The following is a 19,934-nucleotide window of genomic DNA, read 5'->3' as shown; positions in this document are numbered from 1 at the left end:
GGGACTCCAGGATCATGACCTGAGCCGAAGGCAGTCGCTTAACCAACTGAGCCACCCAGGCGCCCTGATTTGAGATATTTTTTCAGGAGCATAATGAATAAGATCAATGTATCAAACTTTTTGGATTTTTCTTCTGATGGAAAGACTAGTTTTAAAGAACCATAGGAGAGCTCTATTTATAAGTTTAATAGTACTTGATAATTTTCTGGATATGACTACTAATATACATCACATAGCATCAAAAATATTAAAATTGTTTCATGACATTTCTCTTGCTCCCTAAAGTGATAATATATTGTTCCCAAAGTGATTTAATTGTGACTAAGTGCATGGATTTTTTAAATATTTAATATGTGAGTGCTTTGCATGCATCTGTTATTGTTTTCTGTTCATTTGGACATAATTTTGACAATCAGAAAAATTTTAGAAAAGGCATTTTATAGAATTTAATATTTTTCCAAACTCCAAAATATAAATTTTATAAATCAATACAGAGAAAAGGATTCTCAAGTTCGCTAAATGGTATAAAATGTTGTGCTTGTAATTCCATGAAGGAAAATATAATATATTGATGTTTATTTAATAATAATTTTGAATGCTTCTTAAAAGATGTTGTCAGAATTTAATTTTACTGGGACACTGTCCATTAACTTTGTAATTAAGTATGACTTGGTCAGAAGCTATCTTTAACTTTCTCTTTGTCCTAATGATACATTTAATCATTCCCTATTCCATGGGCTAAAGCACTTGACGCACATAATTGTAACATTTTAAAATGTTTTTCTCTAAATATCTGTTTAAAAATCCTTAATTAAAAATGTTTCCAATTCAATTATATTTACATGTTGGTATCTTTTTTGTTTCAACCTTGGAAACTTCATTGCATTTCTTTCTTAGCCTTTACATTTTATTTAAAAAAGAATATATGATGTAACCAATATTATCATCTACCTCTAATCAGACAGATAATTAAAAAGCATAATATAAAATTTGCTTGAATGACATCTGGACAACGCTGTCAGGGCTTGGAGACTATGGTGAGGTATTCCTCAAGATATTGTAATAAGGCAAATTAGAATATTTGAAAGTTAAGCTACATAATCAATACAGAGTGGGAAGAGTTAGTGAGCTCAGAAAACACCAACTATATAATACTATAAATACACTTCTGAAGAGCTTCCTTGCATTACTAAACAAGCTGGGCTGTGTTAGTATATTAAAACTCTGACATAGACCACAGCATAAGACTTCAAAACAACTAATAAATACAGAACTTGTTCAATATGCATCTTGCAATTACAATGGGGGAGAAAGTCTTGTCCAATGGATTCAGTATTCTAGTCCTTTTGACAAGCTCTTCCCTATAATAGCATAGTTTTTCAAATTATCTTAGTTGAGGGACTCTCCTGAAATCATCTAAATATCCCTTCCCTTTAAATTCTGATTGAACTTTGTAATTATGATGATTTTAGGCTGTGTAGCTTGGCTGCAGAGTGGACTCTTTGCACATGCCTTTATATTCTGGTCCTCGTTACACATTAATAATCAGAATACTGACTGGAATTCTGAAGAGTACCTCAGTGGGGTGCATTTTAGTCATTTTAGTTCAACTCTGCCCAGCTCTTTCGGAAAGATCAGCAATATGCAATGATTTAAAAAAGGAAAATAAGCACTCTTTATATATCTGGGGGCTGAGATAAACTAGGACATCGTAGCACAGAATTAGCTACTGAGCCCTAAATCTACTCTAAAAGATTTTGTTTTTCATAGAAAACTTTATTAGCCATGAAATTTTTCTCATGTAATTATGTTCCAACCAGGATGCCAAGTTCCCATGTTTGTTTCAAGAAAATATATTATCACAGGACTATAATTTGCTTGGCGGCTGGCAAAACTAGGTTTCGGTCATTCCTGTATTCACATAAATGATGAAGTGTTATTTTATATCCTTAGGCATTTTACATATGCTCTTGCTATGAACTGAATGTTTGTGTCCCTCCAAAATTCATATGTTGAAGCCTAAAACCCAATGTGATGGTATTTGCAGGTGGGGCTCTGGAAAATGATTAGGTCATGAGGTTAGAGTCCTTGTGAGTGGGATAGTACCCTTGTAAAAGAGATAAGAGATAGCTGAGCTCTGTCTCTGTCTTTCTCTTCTCTCTCTCTCTACTATATCAGGTATACAGTACGAGGGCATCTGTCTGCAAACCAGGAAGAGGACTCTTACCAGGAACCAAATTGACTGGCACTTTAATCTTGGACCCCCCAGTCTCCAGAACTGTGATAAATAAATTTCTGTTCAAGCCACCCTGTCTGTGCTACTTTTATTGTAGCAACCTCGAGCTAAGACAAAACTCTTTAATTTCTCACTCATTCCAGCGAGTTAGGTATTATCTACATTTCATAGATTGACAGCAGAAGGTAAGAGGCAAAAACTTGCCCAAGGTCAGAGCTACTAAACAGTAGTGGGAAACTTGAACCCAGACTATCAAACTACAAAAGTAGAGTTAAACTGCTACACTATGCGCTAAGAGAATAGTGGATTATAAACTAGATAGCGTGTCAGATGCCCCCCTTAGAATGAATAGTGAACATGTTTGCATCACTACATCACATCAATTGTTCTCCATAACTACTAGTCTGCCATAGCCTTCCCAATACTTCTGAAGCCAGACCATGTCATCTGACACATACTAAGAATTCAATATTATTTGTTGAATAAATTAATAAATTTGTCAATTTTGTGCTGATCACATTTTATTAGGAAAATTGCTCTTCATTATTTACAAAAAGCCTAATAATCATTACAATCATCTTCTGTGGTTAGTTATTGCCCGAATTTGCAATCCTAACCTAGCTAAGTTATCAAAGTAAAATCAAATTGCTGGTATTTGACAGTTTTCATCATCAATAAAAGCATATATTTCAACCTAATATTTACCTAGCATTTTTTTTTTCTGGAAGTTTCAATCTAGCATTGTACTTTTTGTTATCTAAGAAATTTTGGATGGTGAATTACCAAAGTTGGAAAATGTCACACACTTATATGCATGTACTTATGTCAACGTTTGTAATAATTGCTAATCATCTATTCATTTTAAGTATATTTTAACTACAATAATATTCATTATCCATAGTTTATATTGTCTTTTGAACTTTGTTTCATAATTAGAACTACTCTTGTACAGACACATTTATATGAGATCTAGGGAATTAGTCTCATTATTGTTTAAGCTTTCAAATATAAAACTTATTTTATGAGATGATACAAAAATTTTGAAGAATTATAATTGAATATAAGAAAAATGTTAACTTAAAAATTATTAATATAATAAGAAGTAAAGAGGGTTTTTTATGAATCCTCCCATTACTCATGGTATAGAATTTCAAAATGTAGTACTTTGAAATTTACCTAGTGAACTAATTCTTTCAGATTCATATACTTATTTAAAATTAATTAACTTCAATGATTTTTAGAACAGGTTAAGGTTTGTAGCAAAATTGAGTGGAAAGTATACAGGGTTCCCACATACCCCCACCCCTAACACACACAGCCTCCCTTATCATCAACATCTCTTACTAGCATGATACATTTGTTACAATCGATAAACCAATATTGATACATCATTACCAAACCAAAGTCCATAGTTTACATTAAGATTCATTGTTCATTTTGGTCATTCTATTGATTTTGAGAAATTAAATGACATACATCTACTATTAATTTCATTGAGCTAAAAATTCCCTGTGTTCCACTGATTCATCCCTCTCTCCTCCAAAACCCCGAACAACCACTGAACTTTATACCATCTCCATAGTTTTACCTTTTCTAGAATATCATGTAGTTGGGGTTATACAATAAGAAGACTTTTAAGATTGGATTTTTTTCACTTAGAAATAGAATGTAAATTTCCTCTAGGTCTTTCTATGACTTGATAGCTCATGCATTTTTAGTACTGTAAAAAGTAGCATTGTATTGATGTAACAGAGTTTAATGATCTATTCACCTATAGATGAGTGTATTTGGTTTCAAATTTTAGCAACTATGAATAAAGCAGGTATAAATGTTTGTTTGCAGGTTTTGTATGGATATAAGTTTTTAAGTCATTTGGGTATATACTAAGATTGCTGGATTGTATGGTAAGAGTACATTTAGTTTTATAAGAAACCGCCAAACTGTTTTCCAAAGTGGCTGTACTATTTTGTATTCCCTCCAACAATGAATGGGAGTTCCTGTTGTTCCACATACTACCCAACATTTGATGTTATTAGTGTTTTGGATTTTAGCCCTTCTAATAGGTACGTTGAGAAGACTATATTTTCTCTATTGAATCTTTTTTGCTTCTGTGTCAAAGATTAGTTGACTATTTTTTTTGTGGGTCTATTGCTGGATTATTCTGTTCCATTGATCTATTAGTCTATTATTTCAGCAACACCATGCTGTGTTGATTGTTCTAGCTTTATATACAGTTGAAGTAGTAGTGTCAGTCCTCCAACTTTGTTCTTCCATTGTCTTAGCTATTTTGGGTCTTTTCTTTTTCCATATAAACTGTATAATAAGTTTGTTCATAGCCACAATATCAGTTTGTCAATATTCACTGTGATTTTTATTATGATTGCATTGAATCTATAGATGAAAAATTGACATCTTAACAATTTTGAGTCTGCCTACCCATGACCATGGAATAATTCTCAATTATTTGGTTCTTTTATTTTTTTATTTGAGTTTTGTAGTTCTCATATAAATCTTACAAATATCTTTTTATAATTAAATCTAAATATTTCTTTTGTTATTCCTAATGTAAATGGTATTGCATTTTTAATTTTGTTCATTCTGATTTTTTATTGCTGCCTTATAAAAGAGCAATTTACTTGTGTGTATTAACCTTGTATCCTGAAGCCTTGCTATAATTACTTACTAATTCCAGGAGGTTTTTCTTGATTCTTTGAGATTTTCTACACAGACACATATCATGTGAACAAAAACAGTTTTATTTCCTCCTTCCTAATTGGTAAATTTTTATTTCCCTTTCTTGTCTTATTGCATTAACTAGTACTTCTAGTACAATGTTGAATAGAGGTGGTGAGAGGGGACATCCTTGCAATTTTTCATATCTTAGGGGGAAAGCTTCTGTTTGTCATTAAGTCTGATGTTAGTTGTAGGTTTTCTGTAGGTATTCTTTATTGAGTTAAGGAAATTCTGCTCTATTCCTAGTTTGCTGGGGGTTTTAATAATGAGTGGATGTTAGATTCTGTCAAATGATTTTCTGTATATTGATAAGATCATGTGTTTCTTCTTTAATTTGTTGATATGATGGATTATATTAATTGATTTTTCAAATGTTGAACCAGCTTTGCATACTGGAATAAATCCCACTTGTTCATAGTGTAATTTTTTAAGTTCATTGTTTGATTTGATTTGATTACATTTTAGATTTCCTTGATTTTTTAAAGAAAGTTCTTGTCTATCAGTACTTTAAACTTTGTGATATATATATACATGTAAAAGAAAATTGAAGTCCAAGACTCTCAAAAGGGATTTAGTTGAAGTAAAACATAATGCCATTAAAAAAAAAAAAAAAAACTAGAAAATCTCCTTCTACAGGGCTTATTAGTGTGACAAAGTGATGCCCTGCAAAACAAGGACCTTCATTTAGGTTCCTTCACTGGGGAACAGTATTTTAAAAGGAGGATTCATTTTTATATTTTAAAAAGATAAACTCAATGTATTCAGGAAACATTTATTCAGTGCCTCTTTTGTGCTGGGAGCTGAAAAAGCACAAATGGTTGTATTGAGTTCAGTTAATGCCAGAATGCATCTACATAGATCATAGAGACACATACACAGAGATCTGGGCCCATAGCATATGGATTGACAAACCCTACCTGAAGGAATGAGAAAAGATTTCACAGAAGCACTGGCAAAGGTAGTGGATTCTGAAACTGGATAAGAAGTTTGTCACCAAAGAATTGGAAAGACAGCTCCAGCATAAGGAACAACATAAGCAAACCATGGAGTGTGAAAGTTCATGTGGCTGGATTGCTGGATATACAAAGTAGAGAAGAAGCAGTGAGCAAAAGCTTGAAAGTCACACTGAGGATTGGTGGTGAAGGGACCTACAGTATCCTACTAAAGATTTTAAATTTATATCCTTCCAGTGACAGTCTTTGAAGATGCTAAATCCAAATATTCTTTCTGATTTTATGCCAATGTAGTTAATAAAGTTTTGTTCATAAAAGAATATTATACATACTAAACTGACTAAATACATAGAGAGTCATTGTCATCTTGTTTGGAAATAGTCCCAAACTGAAGCCACCCATAGTTGTGTTAACCACATCCTCCTGTCTCCAGAGACAACATCTTCTGTTTAATCTTTTACAATTTCTTTTTTGCATGTGTGTCAAGGGCATAATTTCTATATCCTATGTGCCATTGTTACTGATACTTATGGTTAAATCATATTTAGAGAATCTTCATGTCATTTAATTAAATATTCAATAGCATGCTTTGCTCCAGAGATATACTTGTTGATTCTTAAGTGTGATTTATGTGTATATTTTGAATGTAAACAGAGTAAATACTTCAAATAATACAATTCCACTTAGTAGATTTATAAAACATTTTTAAACATTTTCATTTTAGAATTTGAATCTGGCTTTCGGGTATATACTTTTGTACAAATTGTCATTGCATTCAGAAAAATAAGTCTATCTTCAGAATTTGGGGCCAAGTGGAAATGCCTCAGTCATAGGAGACAATTTTTACAAATGAGAATTAGACAGTATTATGACTGGTAACTCCTTTAGCAATTGCTTAGTGAAATAGTCTTGGCTTATAAAGGAGGCTAGATAAGGCAGGTAACTAGCCTAATGTCACAGAATGAATTATGGGAAAGGTAGACTAAGCTTTATGTGTTATTTTGAGATAGCCCTATACTCTACTGTTCAAACAGGTTAATATTTTTGATTACCATTAGCTTTCCTCAGTTTTTTTTTTCAAGGACGAACAATACAAGTGCTAACTCCAAGTTAAGAATTGTTCATCATGATTTTTATTGCCAAGAGTTTTAAGGACAATATAGATGCTTTGTATGGCTTATCTGACTAGTATCTTTATTCTAGTATAAGAATGAAGTGAAATAAAACCCAAACTTTGCAAGTTATAATAATGAAAAAAATTTCTTAACTTACATTTTGCCATTTTATAATTCTAAAGAAGATCTGAATTAAATTTTCTTTTTTTTTAAGAATTGCTTTTCAATCAGTTTATACTACATTATCATTCTATGAAAAATTGGGGCAGTAATAGTCAATGAGACACAGGTAAATTTTAAGTAGAATGTTGATAAAATTTTCATGTTCATTCCTGAAATTATTTGACCTAAAAATGTATAATTTCATTTACATCAAGAAGAAAGTAACAATGCATTTTTATGTGGGGCTAATGATTTCATATGATTTCTTGCAATTTGATTTTTAAAGAATGGAGCTAACCTCCATTAATTTGTTATAAGATGTAGCATAACAATTGGTTTTTATACAATTTTACTCAAGGCAGTATATGCCAATTTTTTTCCTAAATAGATCTTTAATAGAAAATGAAAGAAAAAAGTCAATAAAAAGAAAAAAAAAAACCTCAGGAAACAACCTTTGTTTTGTAACATAGTAGCTTATAATATACTTCCTATTAAAGATTTCTGAGGGAAAAAAAATCCAATCCATATGTGGCTTCAGGATAATAGCAGGAGCAGAACGAAATATTAAAAGAAAAAAAGGCATAATTAGCAGCTTGATGTTCTTGAGCTCGTGAGGAGGCATTTTCTTGGTGTGCTGTATGGTAAACATTACAATGCATTTCCACAATCCTTTATATAATCTAGCCTAGAATGTCAAAGGAACAAAGTTGATTTTTCTTACTGGCGAACAAAATTTTAATCTTCAAGTATTATGTTAAATAATTAAAAGTTGTTTTTACATGCCAAATCCTGGTGATGGTAATTGAGATTATATATGAAGAAAAATAGGATTTGTAAGAGAATTTCACTATGAAGAGCATGGAAACAGACTCTTCCAGATTTAAGGATGTGTGTTTTTCTGGTTTTTGGGTTTTTTTAAGTGGAATCCAACATGGGGTTTGAACTCGATGCAGGGCTTGAACTCATGACCCTGAGATGAAAACCTGAGCTGAGATCAACAGTCATGGGCTTAACCAACTGAGCCACCCAGGTGCCCTCATATTTAAGGATGTCTTAAAGAACTATAAACCTGAGATTAAGATGTAGATAATATCAAGAATACATACTTTCATTATTTTAAAATTATGAAATTATATTAAGTATTGGCAAAAGAAATCTGAAGTTCATTGCCATTAAATTCAGAGATCATATGACAACTTTCTTATATTTACAATTAGATTTGACTGGGCTTTAAAAAGTGGTTCATAATTGCATTCTATTATTTTTACAGGAAGATTGTTGGAAGTTAAATCAAGACAAAGTTTGAGAATTATAAGTGAAGCAAGAGCACACATTTGATGTGAAAAGTGTGTTACTTTTAAGAAACTACTTTGATAAATCATGGAAGAAGTAGAATGCAGGCAGATTAGGAGTGACACGTTGCTCCTGGGGATGGTGTCTTTTCAGGTAATTCAACCCCTCTACCTACCAGTTTCTCTGACCTATAGTTAATAAGGTTATTTGGTGTTAAGAGTGGTAACCCCCTCCCATCAAAAAAGAGTGGTGATTCCAATATGAAGTACAAGGTCAGGTTCCTGCGGCAATCTTATAGTTTTAGTGTACTTCCCCATAAAATGCCCAGAATCTCTAAGAAAAGGAAGGAAGAAAAAATGGTCACAGAGGCCAGATAGGCAAAGGAATGATTCATTTTCATGATAATTGAAAGGCAGAATATTTGCATGGAAACAAAAATTTGGGCATTACAATTATATCCCTATGTGACCTGTACTTGCCTCTAGTATATCCTGTATAAAATAAGAGTGATCAAGTCACGTATTAGCTATTAGAGAAAATGGATCATTAATAACAAAGAACCTTTAACTTTTGAGAAAAAGGTACAACATGAATGGTTCTCATAGCATCACCTCCAAATCTCGTCAACAGCATTGGCACACATTGCTCTTTTATTAGGCTGAAATTCTCTTTAGCATTGAATGGTATTCTTATCAATAAATGTGTGAATCACATGAACCAAATGTTGCATGGCAGATTATGGCAACCTGCAGGAGATTAATGTAACAATACAAATTTCTTCTGAATAAGTGTAGTTCTGCTGTGTAGGTAGGATTTAGATCTGTCTGGTTATTAAAAGGATGAGGGGAGTGGGAAGGAACATAGTGAGAAGGAAACTAGAAAAGAATTTCCTACACATAAGATAAAATAATTGTGAGAACATTCTAAAAGTATTAAAGTACGAAGAAGTGAGATGTGCTATGTGAGCAAATAGACAGTGGAGAATTGCTAAAGGTTCTCTTGAAAATATATAAAATACATAAATAAGCAGAATACACTCATTTTCACGTGTTGTATAAGCTCCGCATGTAAACCATCTTCTCTCTGAAGCCCACTTCATGCTCCTCACACCCATTCCCCAGCGCCTAGCCTGTTGTGGGCGCTCAATAAATATTAAACAATCAAAGCACAAACTGTTGTCAAAAGTTTGGAATTCACAGGAATCAATAGTATTGTTATCATTTAACATTTATTGAGGGTCAACAGCATGACTTAGTCCACATGTGCAAATAGGTTATTTTATAATCACATATTAAGCAAATAGTTAAATACAATTTGTATTAAACTTTCAATTTTACTCCATTGATCTGAAATGTAAAAAAATTTTTTAAATAATGTTGACACACCATGAAATATAAACATTAGTTATTTAAATAAATAAGTTTCTCTCAGGGAAATCATTACTTTTAGATATTATTAACATTCACTTGAAAGTATGAGATAAATCTACAGTAAGTACACATCGCATATTCTAAATAGACCAGTGCATGTACAAAGAATAGAAGAATCTGAAAAGGTGAAGGAAGACAATGACAAATACACAAAGCTGTAATAGCATTTGGGTTTCTCCAGCTGTTATGACAACTTAAAACACTAATACAATTATGTAGGGTACTGTTGTTTACAAAATAGAATCAAAGGCAAAGGAAGACAGAAATTCTTCAGGTGAACAAAAATTAGCGTGCCTCTGAATTTAGAAACATTTCTTAATTAAAGGAAAGATAGAATTTTTTATTACAGGAAATGAACTGTATTTGATACATTTATGATCCACATGCTCCAGTTTTATCCTGAATAAAATGATTACTAATTGTGCTCAGATTTATTCTTGTGGCTAATAGGCACTTAAATTCTATTTAGTCTTTTTTTCATGAATATTTTTCTGTCGTGTTTCTACTTAATGATTTTGAAGTGATTTTTAATTAGTTAAGAGGATGGAAAACTATACTTAATATTTCTGTGGTGAAACTTTCAGTTTAATTTTAGATACTGAACTATCTATATGTACTCAAGTTTATAGTATGCTTTTCCTTAGCATTTGAATCTCAGAATCTTAGAAATGAAAGTCCTTCTAGATTAGCCTTCCCCTAAGGAAGAATAGCCTCTATATCTTGATGTAAGGAACACACTGCTTAAACACTTTGTTGAATAGAAAATTTTTACATTTGGAAGGACTAAGAGATCATCTAATTCTGCTCCACAGTTGTAAAAATAAGAAAAACAAGGATAGGCCTAATGATTCTATATTTACACTCATATATTGGCTCAATTGGGCAATTGTTTAAATTTCTCTTCCATTTTAAGCTTTTTAAAAAAAATCACAAGAGTTAATTACTAAAATTTAATTTTTCAATGTTTATCCATATGATGACTGTTCACCACATGCAGTTTTGTTTATGTAAGAACACCACCTACAAAGTTCATAATAATATGGTGTCATTAACAAATAATGCATATTTAATTATTATTTTTTTCTCTACTAGTTCCACTTTAGAACTGAAGAATTTAATCATTTTATGTCCTGGTTTCTGAAATGTGGCAACCTTCACTATTGGAAATCATATTTTGATTAACTAAAATATTCTCTTAATTGAACAGTATTTAGAGGCATAGTTCTTTGAAATCTGGTCATCTAATAGTCTTTTCTTCAACAATCCCTGTTTTCATTCAACCCACAGATAATCATTGAATGCATACTGTATGCCAGCCTTGTTACAGGCTTCTAGAACAGACTGTTAAAGAAGACCTTAAGTGAACTCATGCATAAGTGTGAATGAAAGAAAAGGAAAGATGATTTACAGGTGATCTAATTTATTACTCTTTTTCTTTACCTTTTCACTGTTGGATTTAAGTCAGTTTGAAGGAAGAAAATTAAAAACAGGGAGATACTGGGACTCCAGTCTATAATTCAGATCTTTTAAAGTTAATTGTCTTGACTGGTGTCCTTCCCTGCCCAAGTAAGTAGCAAGCCCCTGGATGCTTTAGAGTGACTCTTTTGCTCATCTGGCTAGTAACAAACAAATATTACTAAATGTTTTCTTCTGAAAGAAATCAAGATTGAAAAAGAGAAAAGTAAATGGGATTTAGAATGCAGGTCAATTTTGAAAGTGAATAACAAGGAGGAAAAGGTACACTGTAAGAAATTAAATGCCAACAAATGAATAAATTAAGCTTAATGAAACATGATGCCCTCTTTCTAGATGTAATATACAAATATCTAAAGATGAATCCTCCTATAGTAGCACACAGCACCTAGCAAGTGTTAAAATGTTTTATCTTTGTCTTTCCTTAGCTCTCACTGTAAGGATAGCAACATTTACTGTGTTAAACATTAGTATCTCCTGATGTTTCTAGGTACTTGCTTTCTGAACAAGGAGGAATAGTTAATGGTGTGTGTGTGTATGTAGGTTTATGTTTGTGTATGTGTGTGCTCCTTTAAAGTGGAGAAATTATTTATAAAGTGTTGCTTAATACTCAAAATTCTAGTCCGGCCAATTTAAGATCTTCACAAAAAGAATAACTGAAAAACACGATTAATCATGAGTTAGAGATAAAATAGAGTTACATTTTTGGACTTTAGCAGAAGTTAGATTAACTAAATTTCTACTTCTTACATGATATGCGGTCTAGTTTACTAAATTACATTAACAAAATTCATTCCACCTTTCACTATATGAATTTCCCATAATGATGTAAAGTTTAGCTTAATCAATGTTTCCTAAGTACAATTATAATTCAGTCTAAGTCCAGAGGTTCAATATACACAGTTTTATATAGATCACCAAGTATATTTTAAATCTAGTTAAGAATTTTGAAAATCATATTTTTCCCCAGTACAAGATCACACTGCAAACTTAAATGAAATAAAATGACTCTTCAAGAACTATTTAATTGTACTTCAATGCATTATAAATTAGTTTTAGATTATTTATACTTCTGAAGATAACTAAACTGCATAAGGAAGAGAAGTACACAATAGATTTAAGAGACTCATCTTATGAATAAATTTTAGAATAACAAGGATAGGCCTAATGATTCTATATTTACACTCATATATTGGCTTAATTGGGCAATTGTAAATCTGTAAAATCTGTAAAATGTCATTGACTTATTTTTACATTAATTTTTGATTTTTTAAATCACAAAATATATTTTTCATATCAATTATTAGTCATACATATATCATCTCAAAAATATGCAATTTATCCAAATACTCTCTTTCTTATGATATCTATGGTTGAAAAATATATTTAAAACCAAAATGATTTACTAAGTCAATATAAAAAGAGCCATTGAGAGAACCTCATATTTTTACATAAGCTAAGAGCCTAACCTTTTAGGAAAAAAGGTATTTTTAATAAAAAATGAATTATAAGATTATCTGAATAAGTAAGTTCACAACTCTAAGAGCCATTTCTAGTCTCCTACCTACTTGAGGAAACATTATAGAATTAATGAAACTGACACCAACATGCAAGTAAGAAGAAATAAACAATCTGTGTTTAAATTACTTATCTCTTTGGTACTGTTATTAATGTGGGCATTTTACATTCTAGCCAATCTTCTCTTAATATGCTGTGGCTGTAAAAACAAATCTACGAATGCCAAAGATGAGCAATCAGCACCTTTATATAGAAAGGAAAAACTGTGAAGCTTAGTGAGATCAAAGTGGTTTGATAGTTTATCTCACCTGTAGTAAAGCTGATTTGATAAGGAAATATGTCTAAGTAAGGACTCTGCAATTAATAAGGAATTTATCATTCTTCATATCCTCTCCCATGTTTTCTCATTTGAGCTCCACATGTTGTTGAATAGACAGGTCTGATATAATTAACACCGTTTTATTTTATTTTATTTTTCCAGAAGAAATTTAGGCTCAGGGCCTTGCCTAAGTGAACAAGTTAAAGTTGGGATGTAGTGCTCCTATTCCTCTACTTTATATTTCAGAGAGGGAAATACCCACATCAAAAAGAAGTTGACAGAAATATTCCATTGAATTGTAAAATTTCACAGAGCCCCCAGAAGCCAAAATTAATTTGAAAACTTTTTCAGTGTAATTGCAATCTGATTTTATTTTGAAAAGCCCGAGGAAATAAATTTTTAACCAATCATTTAACTTAATTGAATCCTTAACCTTAATTTACTTATCTGAAATGTGAGAAATTAAAGGATTTTCTTTTTTTTTTTTAAGATTTTATTTATTTATTTGAGAGAGAGAGTGAGAGAGAGAAAGAGCACAAGAGGGGGGAGCGGGAGAGGGAGAAGCAGACTCCCTGCTGAGCAGGGAGCCCGATGCGGGACTCGATCCCGGGACTCCAGGATCATGACCTGAGCGGAAGGCAGTTGCTTAACCAACTGAGCCACCCAGGCGCCCCAAGGATTTTCTTGATATATTTAAATAAAAAATAATTTTTTGATATTACAAATTTAAAAGGAAAAATTATTTTGACATTCTTGACAAAATTATTACTAGTTCTGATTTTATTACAATAAGTAATAAATATTATATTAGATGAAAAGCCAAAGACTGGGGGAACCATAATTAAAGTTATTAGCACTCTGAGCTCTAATACAAGGCCCAACATCACTTTAAATGTTTTACCTCTACTGTACTCTTGCATTTTTCTCAAGCATACTCTAGAGTGATATATTTATTATATAGCGGTATAAATAAAAATAAAATGCACTACTTGTAACATTCTGATTTTTAATATTGAGGTTTCAGTCCTCTTGGGAGAATCACTTGCTGAAGTCATAGTATAAACTCAAATAATTTACTTTGGTGTGTTTTTTTTTCTTTAAGTTTTACATATTATTTTTAAAGCATGAGAGGTTATTTTTGCATAAATAGAATTATGTCATCTTTATTCTTTAACTTATGATCAATCAGGTGGTGTTAAAACCTCAAATCAAACAGAAAAATGTCTAACAGTTACAGATCATTTCCTTATTCCCAATAATCTTCAGCATTTTCCCTGATATAATTAAGAAGTCTGTGGAGTTTCCTGCTCTGAACTTATACTCAAAGTTTAGTTATACAAAAGAACAAAAACCCAGACTGCTGCCTCACATTCTCCCTGGCACAGAAAAGCATGCAAGGACAGTGATAGAGAGCAATAGATTTAACAGTTATTGTCTTCCTCCTGTCTGAATCCAGTGCTTTCCTCCTCATGTTGTTGTCTTTCTAAAGAAGATAATGTCAACCTCCTTCATTTTTTTTTACCTTGCTCCACTGTCTTGGTTGTTTTCTCTTCCTTCTTTCCAGGTACCGCTGCAAAGCAGAGATAAGTTTTAAATAAAAGTTCCAGATGGAAATACTGCTTCTGCTCAAAAAAAAAAAAAAAAATTTTTTTTGTAACTCATTCATTGCCAGCTTTTTCTTCTAAACAAACTATTTTAAAGCCTTTCAACATTTCTCATTTCTCTATAAACCAACTGAAACTATCTTAAATCTAATGTTAAAGAATTAGAGGAAAAAGAAATAACTACTTGCCTTCTTCTGACTAGTTTTTCCACTCTTTTCTACCTTCTTCTTTTATATTCTGCTTTGATAAACAGGCTCTACAAAGAATTCTACTTGACAGGACTATGATTAATCGACTTACAATTCAGGTTATGGCTGGAGTCATTCAGTGTCTTGAAAATGTCAACCAAGATGTTCCTTTGAAGTCAAGCTTAACTTAGCTTAACCAACTGAAAGAATAGTGTGGTCATGCTTGAGATTCATTTAAATATTAAAGGCATCCCAAGTCATAAGTAACCAAAAGAGAAATAAGATTATCATTTAGGTGCTGTTTAACTGGAACTATGCTTTCTCTAAGAGTTATTGCTCTCAGTAGAGTACTCGCTGTTTACCTATTTATACATTAAAACAGTAGAAATTATTCATACAAAATTAGTATTCCCCACTGAAATAATTGATTCAAGCGAGGATCTTCAGAGGACACTAGCAACCATTTGATGAAAGATGAATGGGGGACTGAATACTTCCATTACAACCAAGTACCACCCCACAGAGTTGCGAGGGGAAAAATGCAACTTTGAAACAAAGCAATGTGATTGTCACCAACTTAACCACTGATGAAACTTGGAACCATTCATTTGGAATGGTTGTAACAGTCTGGCTTCTTAATGATATGCAGTGTGATATATGTATATATATATATATAATATTGCCCTCTGAAGTATTCTTGCCAAAGCATCCAACTATCCAACTGGAATCCAGTTAAGCCAAAGATTTAGCTTTCAGTTTAATCAAAACAGGATGTAAAAAATGTATTGAATAATATTCTGAAGAAATCATCAAAGCAATCAAAAATGTCTACAGTGTAACTGGCTATGATCTCTTCAAAAAACAAAAAACAAAACAAAACAAAAACAAAACCAATGTCATGAACTAGAGAAGGGAGGGAAAGGTAGCATAACTTCTTTCAGAAATTTGCTAAATTTACTCATTAATTATAATAGTTCAGCTGTAGATCCTTTTGATTGTTTCAAGTAGATAATAATTTCATTTGTGAATAATGAGTTTTATTTCTTACTTTTCTATTTTTATACATATTATTTCTTTTTCTCACCTTATTGCACTGGCTAAAATCTCCAGTACAATGTGTAATAGAAGTGGTAATAACAGACATCCTTGTCTCGTTTTAATTCTCAGATGGAATTTTTTTCATCTTTTCTGAGAATGATATTTGCTAATGGTTTTTATATATCTTATCAGATTAAGGAAGCTTCTTTCTACTCTAGTGATGAATTATATTAAATGGATCTACTATGATGAATGTAATTTCCCTTTATTCTATTATTCTGGTTAATTACATTTTTTTTGTTGTTGTTTTTCAAATTGCATTCCCTAAATAAAACCAACTTTATCATGTTTTATCTTTCATGCACATTATCAGACTTGATCTCCTAATATTTTGTTAGGGTCTATGTCTCTATGTTCACAAAAGAAGTTAGCTTGTATATTTTCTTTGTTTTTTAGATCTCCTAATATTTTGTTAGGGTCTATGTCTCTATGTTCACAAAGGAAGTTAGCTTGTATGTTTTCTTTGATTTTTAGTTCTTGTTAGGTTTTGTCATCAAGGTTATTCTAGCTCCATAAAATGAGTGGAAGGTTTAGGATAAGATTGGTGCTAAATTTTCCTTAAATGTTTGAAAGAATTCACGAGTGAAGTTATCTGGCTAGAATTTTCTTTGGAGAAGAATTATAGTTATGGATTCAAAATATGAATTTCATTACAATATTCAGATTTATTGGAAAATATTCCTATTTTTAATTTTCTGTAGGATCTGTAATGATGCCTCCTTTTAATTTTCTGACATTGATGTTTTGTGCCTTCTCTTTTTTTCTTAATAAGTTTTCATAAGAGTCTATATATTTTATTAGTTTTTATGGCAAATCTAATTTTGACTTTTTTGCTTTCCCTATTGTACAACTTAATTTATTACTTCATTAGCTTTTATTATTACATTTTTAAAAATTTCTCTTCCTTCTACTTTTTTGGGGTTTAATTTTCTATATTAAAAAAATATTGGCTTTCTAGATACTCAATTTTCAGCCTTTCTTCTCTAATGAATATTTGTAAAGAGTATAAATTTTACCCTACCACTGTTTAGCTACACCCCAAGTTTCAATGTAATGTTTTTATCATACATTAGATCACATATTTCCAAATTTTACTGTCATTTTTTCTTTGATACATGGGATATTTAGACATATATTGCTTACATTTTTACACTATCTAGTATTGTTTATAACATAGCAAGTGACTGATATATTTTTGCTTAGTGATTAAATGTATTAGTTGACAATATGTCTTAATAAGAAATATTCTGAGTTGAGAGGGAAAATGGGTAAGCTTTGGTGTTAGTGATTTTCCAGGAATAGGATGGATTTTAGGTGTAGCCAATAAGATGTGAAGAAAGACAAAGGAGCAGGAAAGCCTTAGGTATGCCTAGAGGAAAGTGAACAAGTTTAGCTGAAGCAGAATGTTCCCACAGAGGAGATACGGAATAATTTAAAATAAAAGATGAGGCCAATTACAGAAGGCCTTGAATTCCAAACTAGAGTCAGACTTTACTATGCATACTTTATTTTTTTTTAAAGATTTTATTTATTCATTTGAGACACAGAGATACAGAGAGAGAGAGAGAGAGATCATGAGCAGTGGGAGAGGCAGAGGGAGAGGAAGAAGCAGACTCCCCACTGAGTCAAGAGCCCTATGTGGGGTTCCATCTCAGGACCCTGGGATCATGACCTGAGCTGAAGGCAGACGCATAACTGTCTGAGCCACTCAGGTGCCCCTACTATGCGTACTTTAAATAAAGGAGCTAGTAAGATGTGTGGTACATTAATGGAAATGAAACACTGAAAATTTGTAATTATAATAGAACCCATGGGTACATAGTCTTATTCATAATTATTTTACCCAGAAGAATCGTTATAAATATTCTATAGCAAATATGTACTTTTCAGTTTATTTTATTTTAATCCTCTGAAAAGTAAATGTCTCTCAGCAAACAATTTGAATGTGACTTACACATAAAGACCAAGTTTTCTTTTCAATGATGGGTTCCACATTCATATTAAATAGAGGAAGATAGTCCCCTAAAGGGGTTTTTTTTGTTATTCAGAAAAGGTCACTGAAAATGCTGATTATCTGTACAGAAAAGAACACATTTTGCATGAAATGATGATCCTTTCATTTCTACTTCTGATGTAAAATTCATCAAGCCTAATTCTATGGAGAGTAAACTTCAGAAATAAATAGCTCATGTAAGTAAGTGGATTTTCTAACTGCCTGGAATCAAAAGAAGAACTCAATCAATTTCTTTTTTTATGCTACAGGGTACCTGAAATCTCCTTTGGTGCTGAGAGAAATTCTCTTTGCCCTACATTTGGAAGGGTTTACTTTGGCGGGGGGGGGGAAAGCAGATTTATATTGCACTCCTTCAGAGATCCTGACTAATATAAAGGAAACAAAGTCACTAACACTCTTAGAAAGTAATGCCTGGATTAGAGATAGTCCTGAGGTAAACTGTGAGACTGAGAAACTGGTTTCTGTAGTTCCAGGCCTTTATTTCATTATTCTTCTCCTCAATTTTCTTTAGGGACACAGTTCTCCAAAACAATTTAATGTCTCCTTTCTTGACCCTCATCACTCATGAAGGCTCTGATGTGTTCCCATTAGCAGTAGGGGCTTGTACCTAGGCTGTGAGGCTTACTTGGAGATAGGGTATGTTAGAATCCTGGTAAAGAAGTTAGGAGTAGGAAAATATTTACAGTTCGAAATGTCCCCCACATGATATTTATACATTACTTCTGGGGGGTAGACCTACAGCCTTAGCATGATACACTATTATTTCCAAGGAAAAAAGAACGTAATGTTATCTGCCCAAGGGTTGTTCAAATTTTAAGGGTACAGCCTGGGGATGTCAATGATTGAAACAATGGAATAAATCATTAATTGTGAAAGAAACAGTCTTACATCTTGGATATAAGGATCCTTGGATATCTATATTATGGTGGAGAAACAGGAAAGAGAGACTTCTCATCAATTCTTAGATGATGCTAACTAATCAATATATTCATAAGACCATCCCTTCCTGCTACCATCTTTCCTGAATTTTACATTATATTCCCGAATTTGGAATTATGAGCAATATGGTATTTATTGTAGCATTCAAAGCAGGACATGCATGTCTGAAAATGAAGTTGAAAGGGATATAGGGGTCAGATCTTGGGGGACTCATGTTATTTTAACAAGGTTGGACTTTATTTATTTTATGACCAACTTGGAAAAAGAGAGTTTTAAATTGAATGCCTTATTCAGTTTTATGACCTTGATAACTTATTATGATTTGGGGGAAATTCTGGTAAGATCAATATTAGTGAAATAAAAATCAAAAACCTAAGGACAATAGTGAGTTCATTACAGTGGTTCAAGCATAATATAATGAAAGCTTAAATTAAGATGGAAGTCACAGTTATGAATAGGAGGAAATATATTCAAGAAATATTTAGGGGATAAAATCAGCAGAACTTGGAGACTGAATAATCAGGTGAAGGAGAGAAAGATCAAAGATCAAAAATCACCCCCAGTTTTCTAGTGAGATAAAGGGTAGATTATGATTTCACCAATAATAATGAAAACCAAGTTGGGAAGGGGGAGTGAGGTGTTTAGGTTAAGATAAATTGTATTTGAAGATGTTATTGGACATTTGAGCATACAAGCTTGAAATTTTCAGGGAAATGCCTTTTCACAGAGAAGTCCTGAAGTGGCAACATACAATTGGGCATCTTCAGCTTATAGGTCAGAGTTTCAACCTTGAAAGTTGATAAATCTCACAAAGAGACAGTATAAAATGAAAAGTTCAGAGTATTAATAATGGAATCTG

At 32.1% G+C, this 19,934-nt stretch overlaps 1 protein-coding gene across 1 annotated transcript in view; it reads right to left on the bottom strand.

Annotated features, from left to right (window-relative positions):
• TRDN (triadin) overlaps positions 1 to 19,934 on the bottom strand; it is a 394,231-nt gene that overhangs the window by 61,594 nt on the left and 312,703 nt on the right. Inside the window, 1 exon segment of the mRNA XM_044917545.1 lies at positions 14,755 to 14,802. Within this exon segment, the coding sequence (XP_044773480.1) occupies positions 14,755 to 14,802 (48 nt within the window).

Source organism: Neomonachus schauinslandi, chromosome 8 (assembly GCF_002201575.2).
Source record: "Neomonachus schauinslandi chromosome 8, ASM220157v2, whole genome shotgun sequence".
NCBI lineage: Eukaryota > Metazoa > Chordata > Mammalia > Carnivora > Phocidae > Neomonachus > Neomonachus schauinslandi.
The sequence above is the reverse complement of the archived record's forward strand: the minus strand, read 5'-3'. Positions and strand labels throughout refer to the sequence as shown.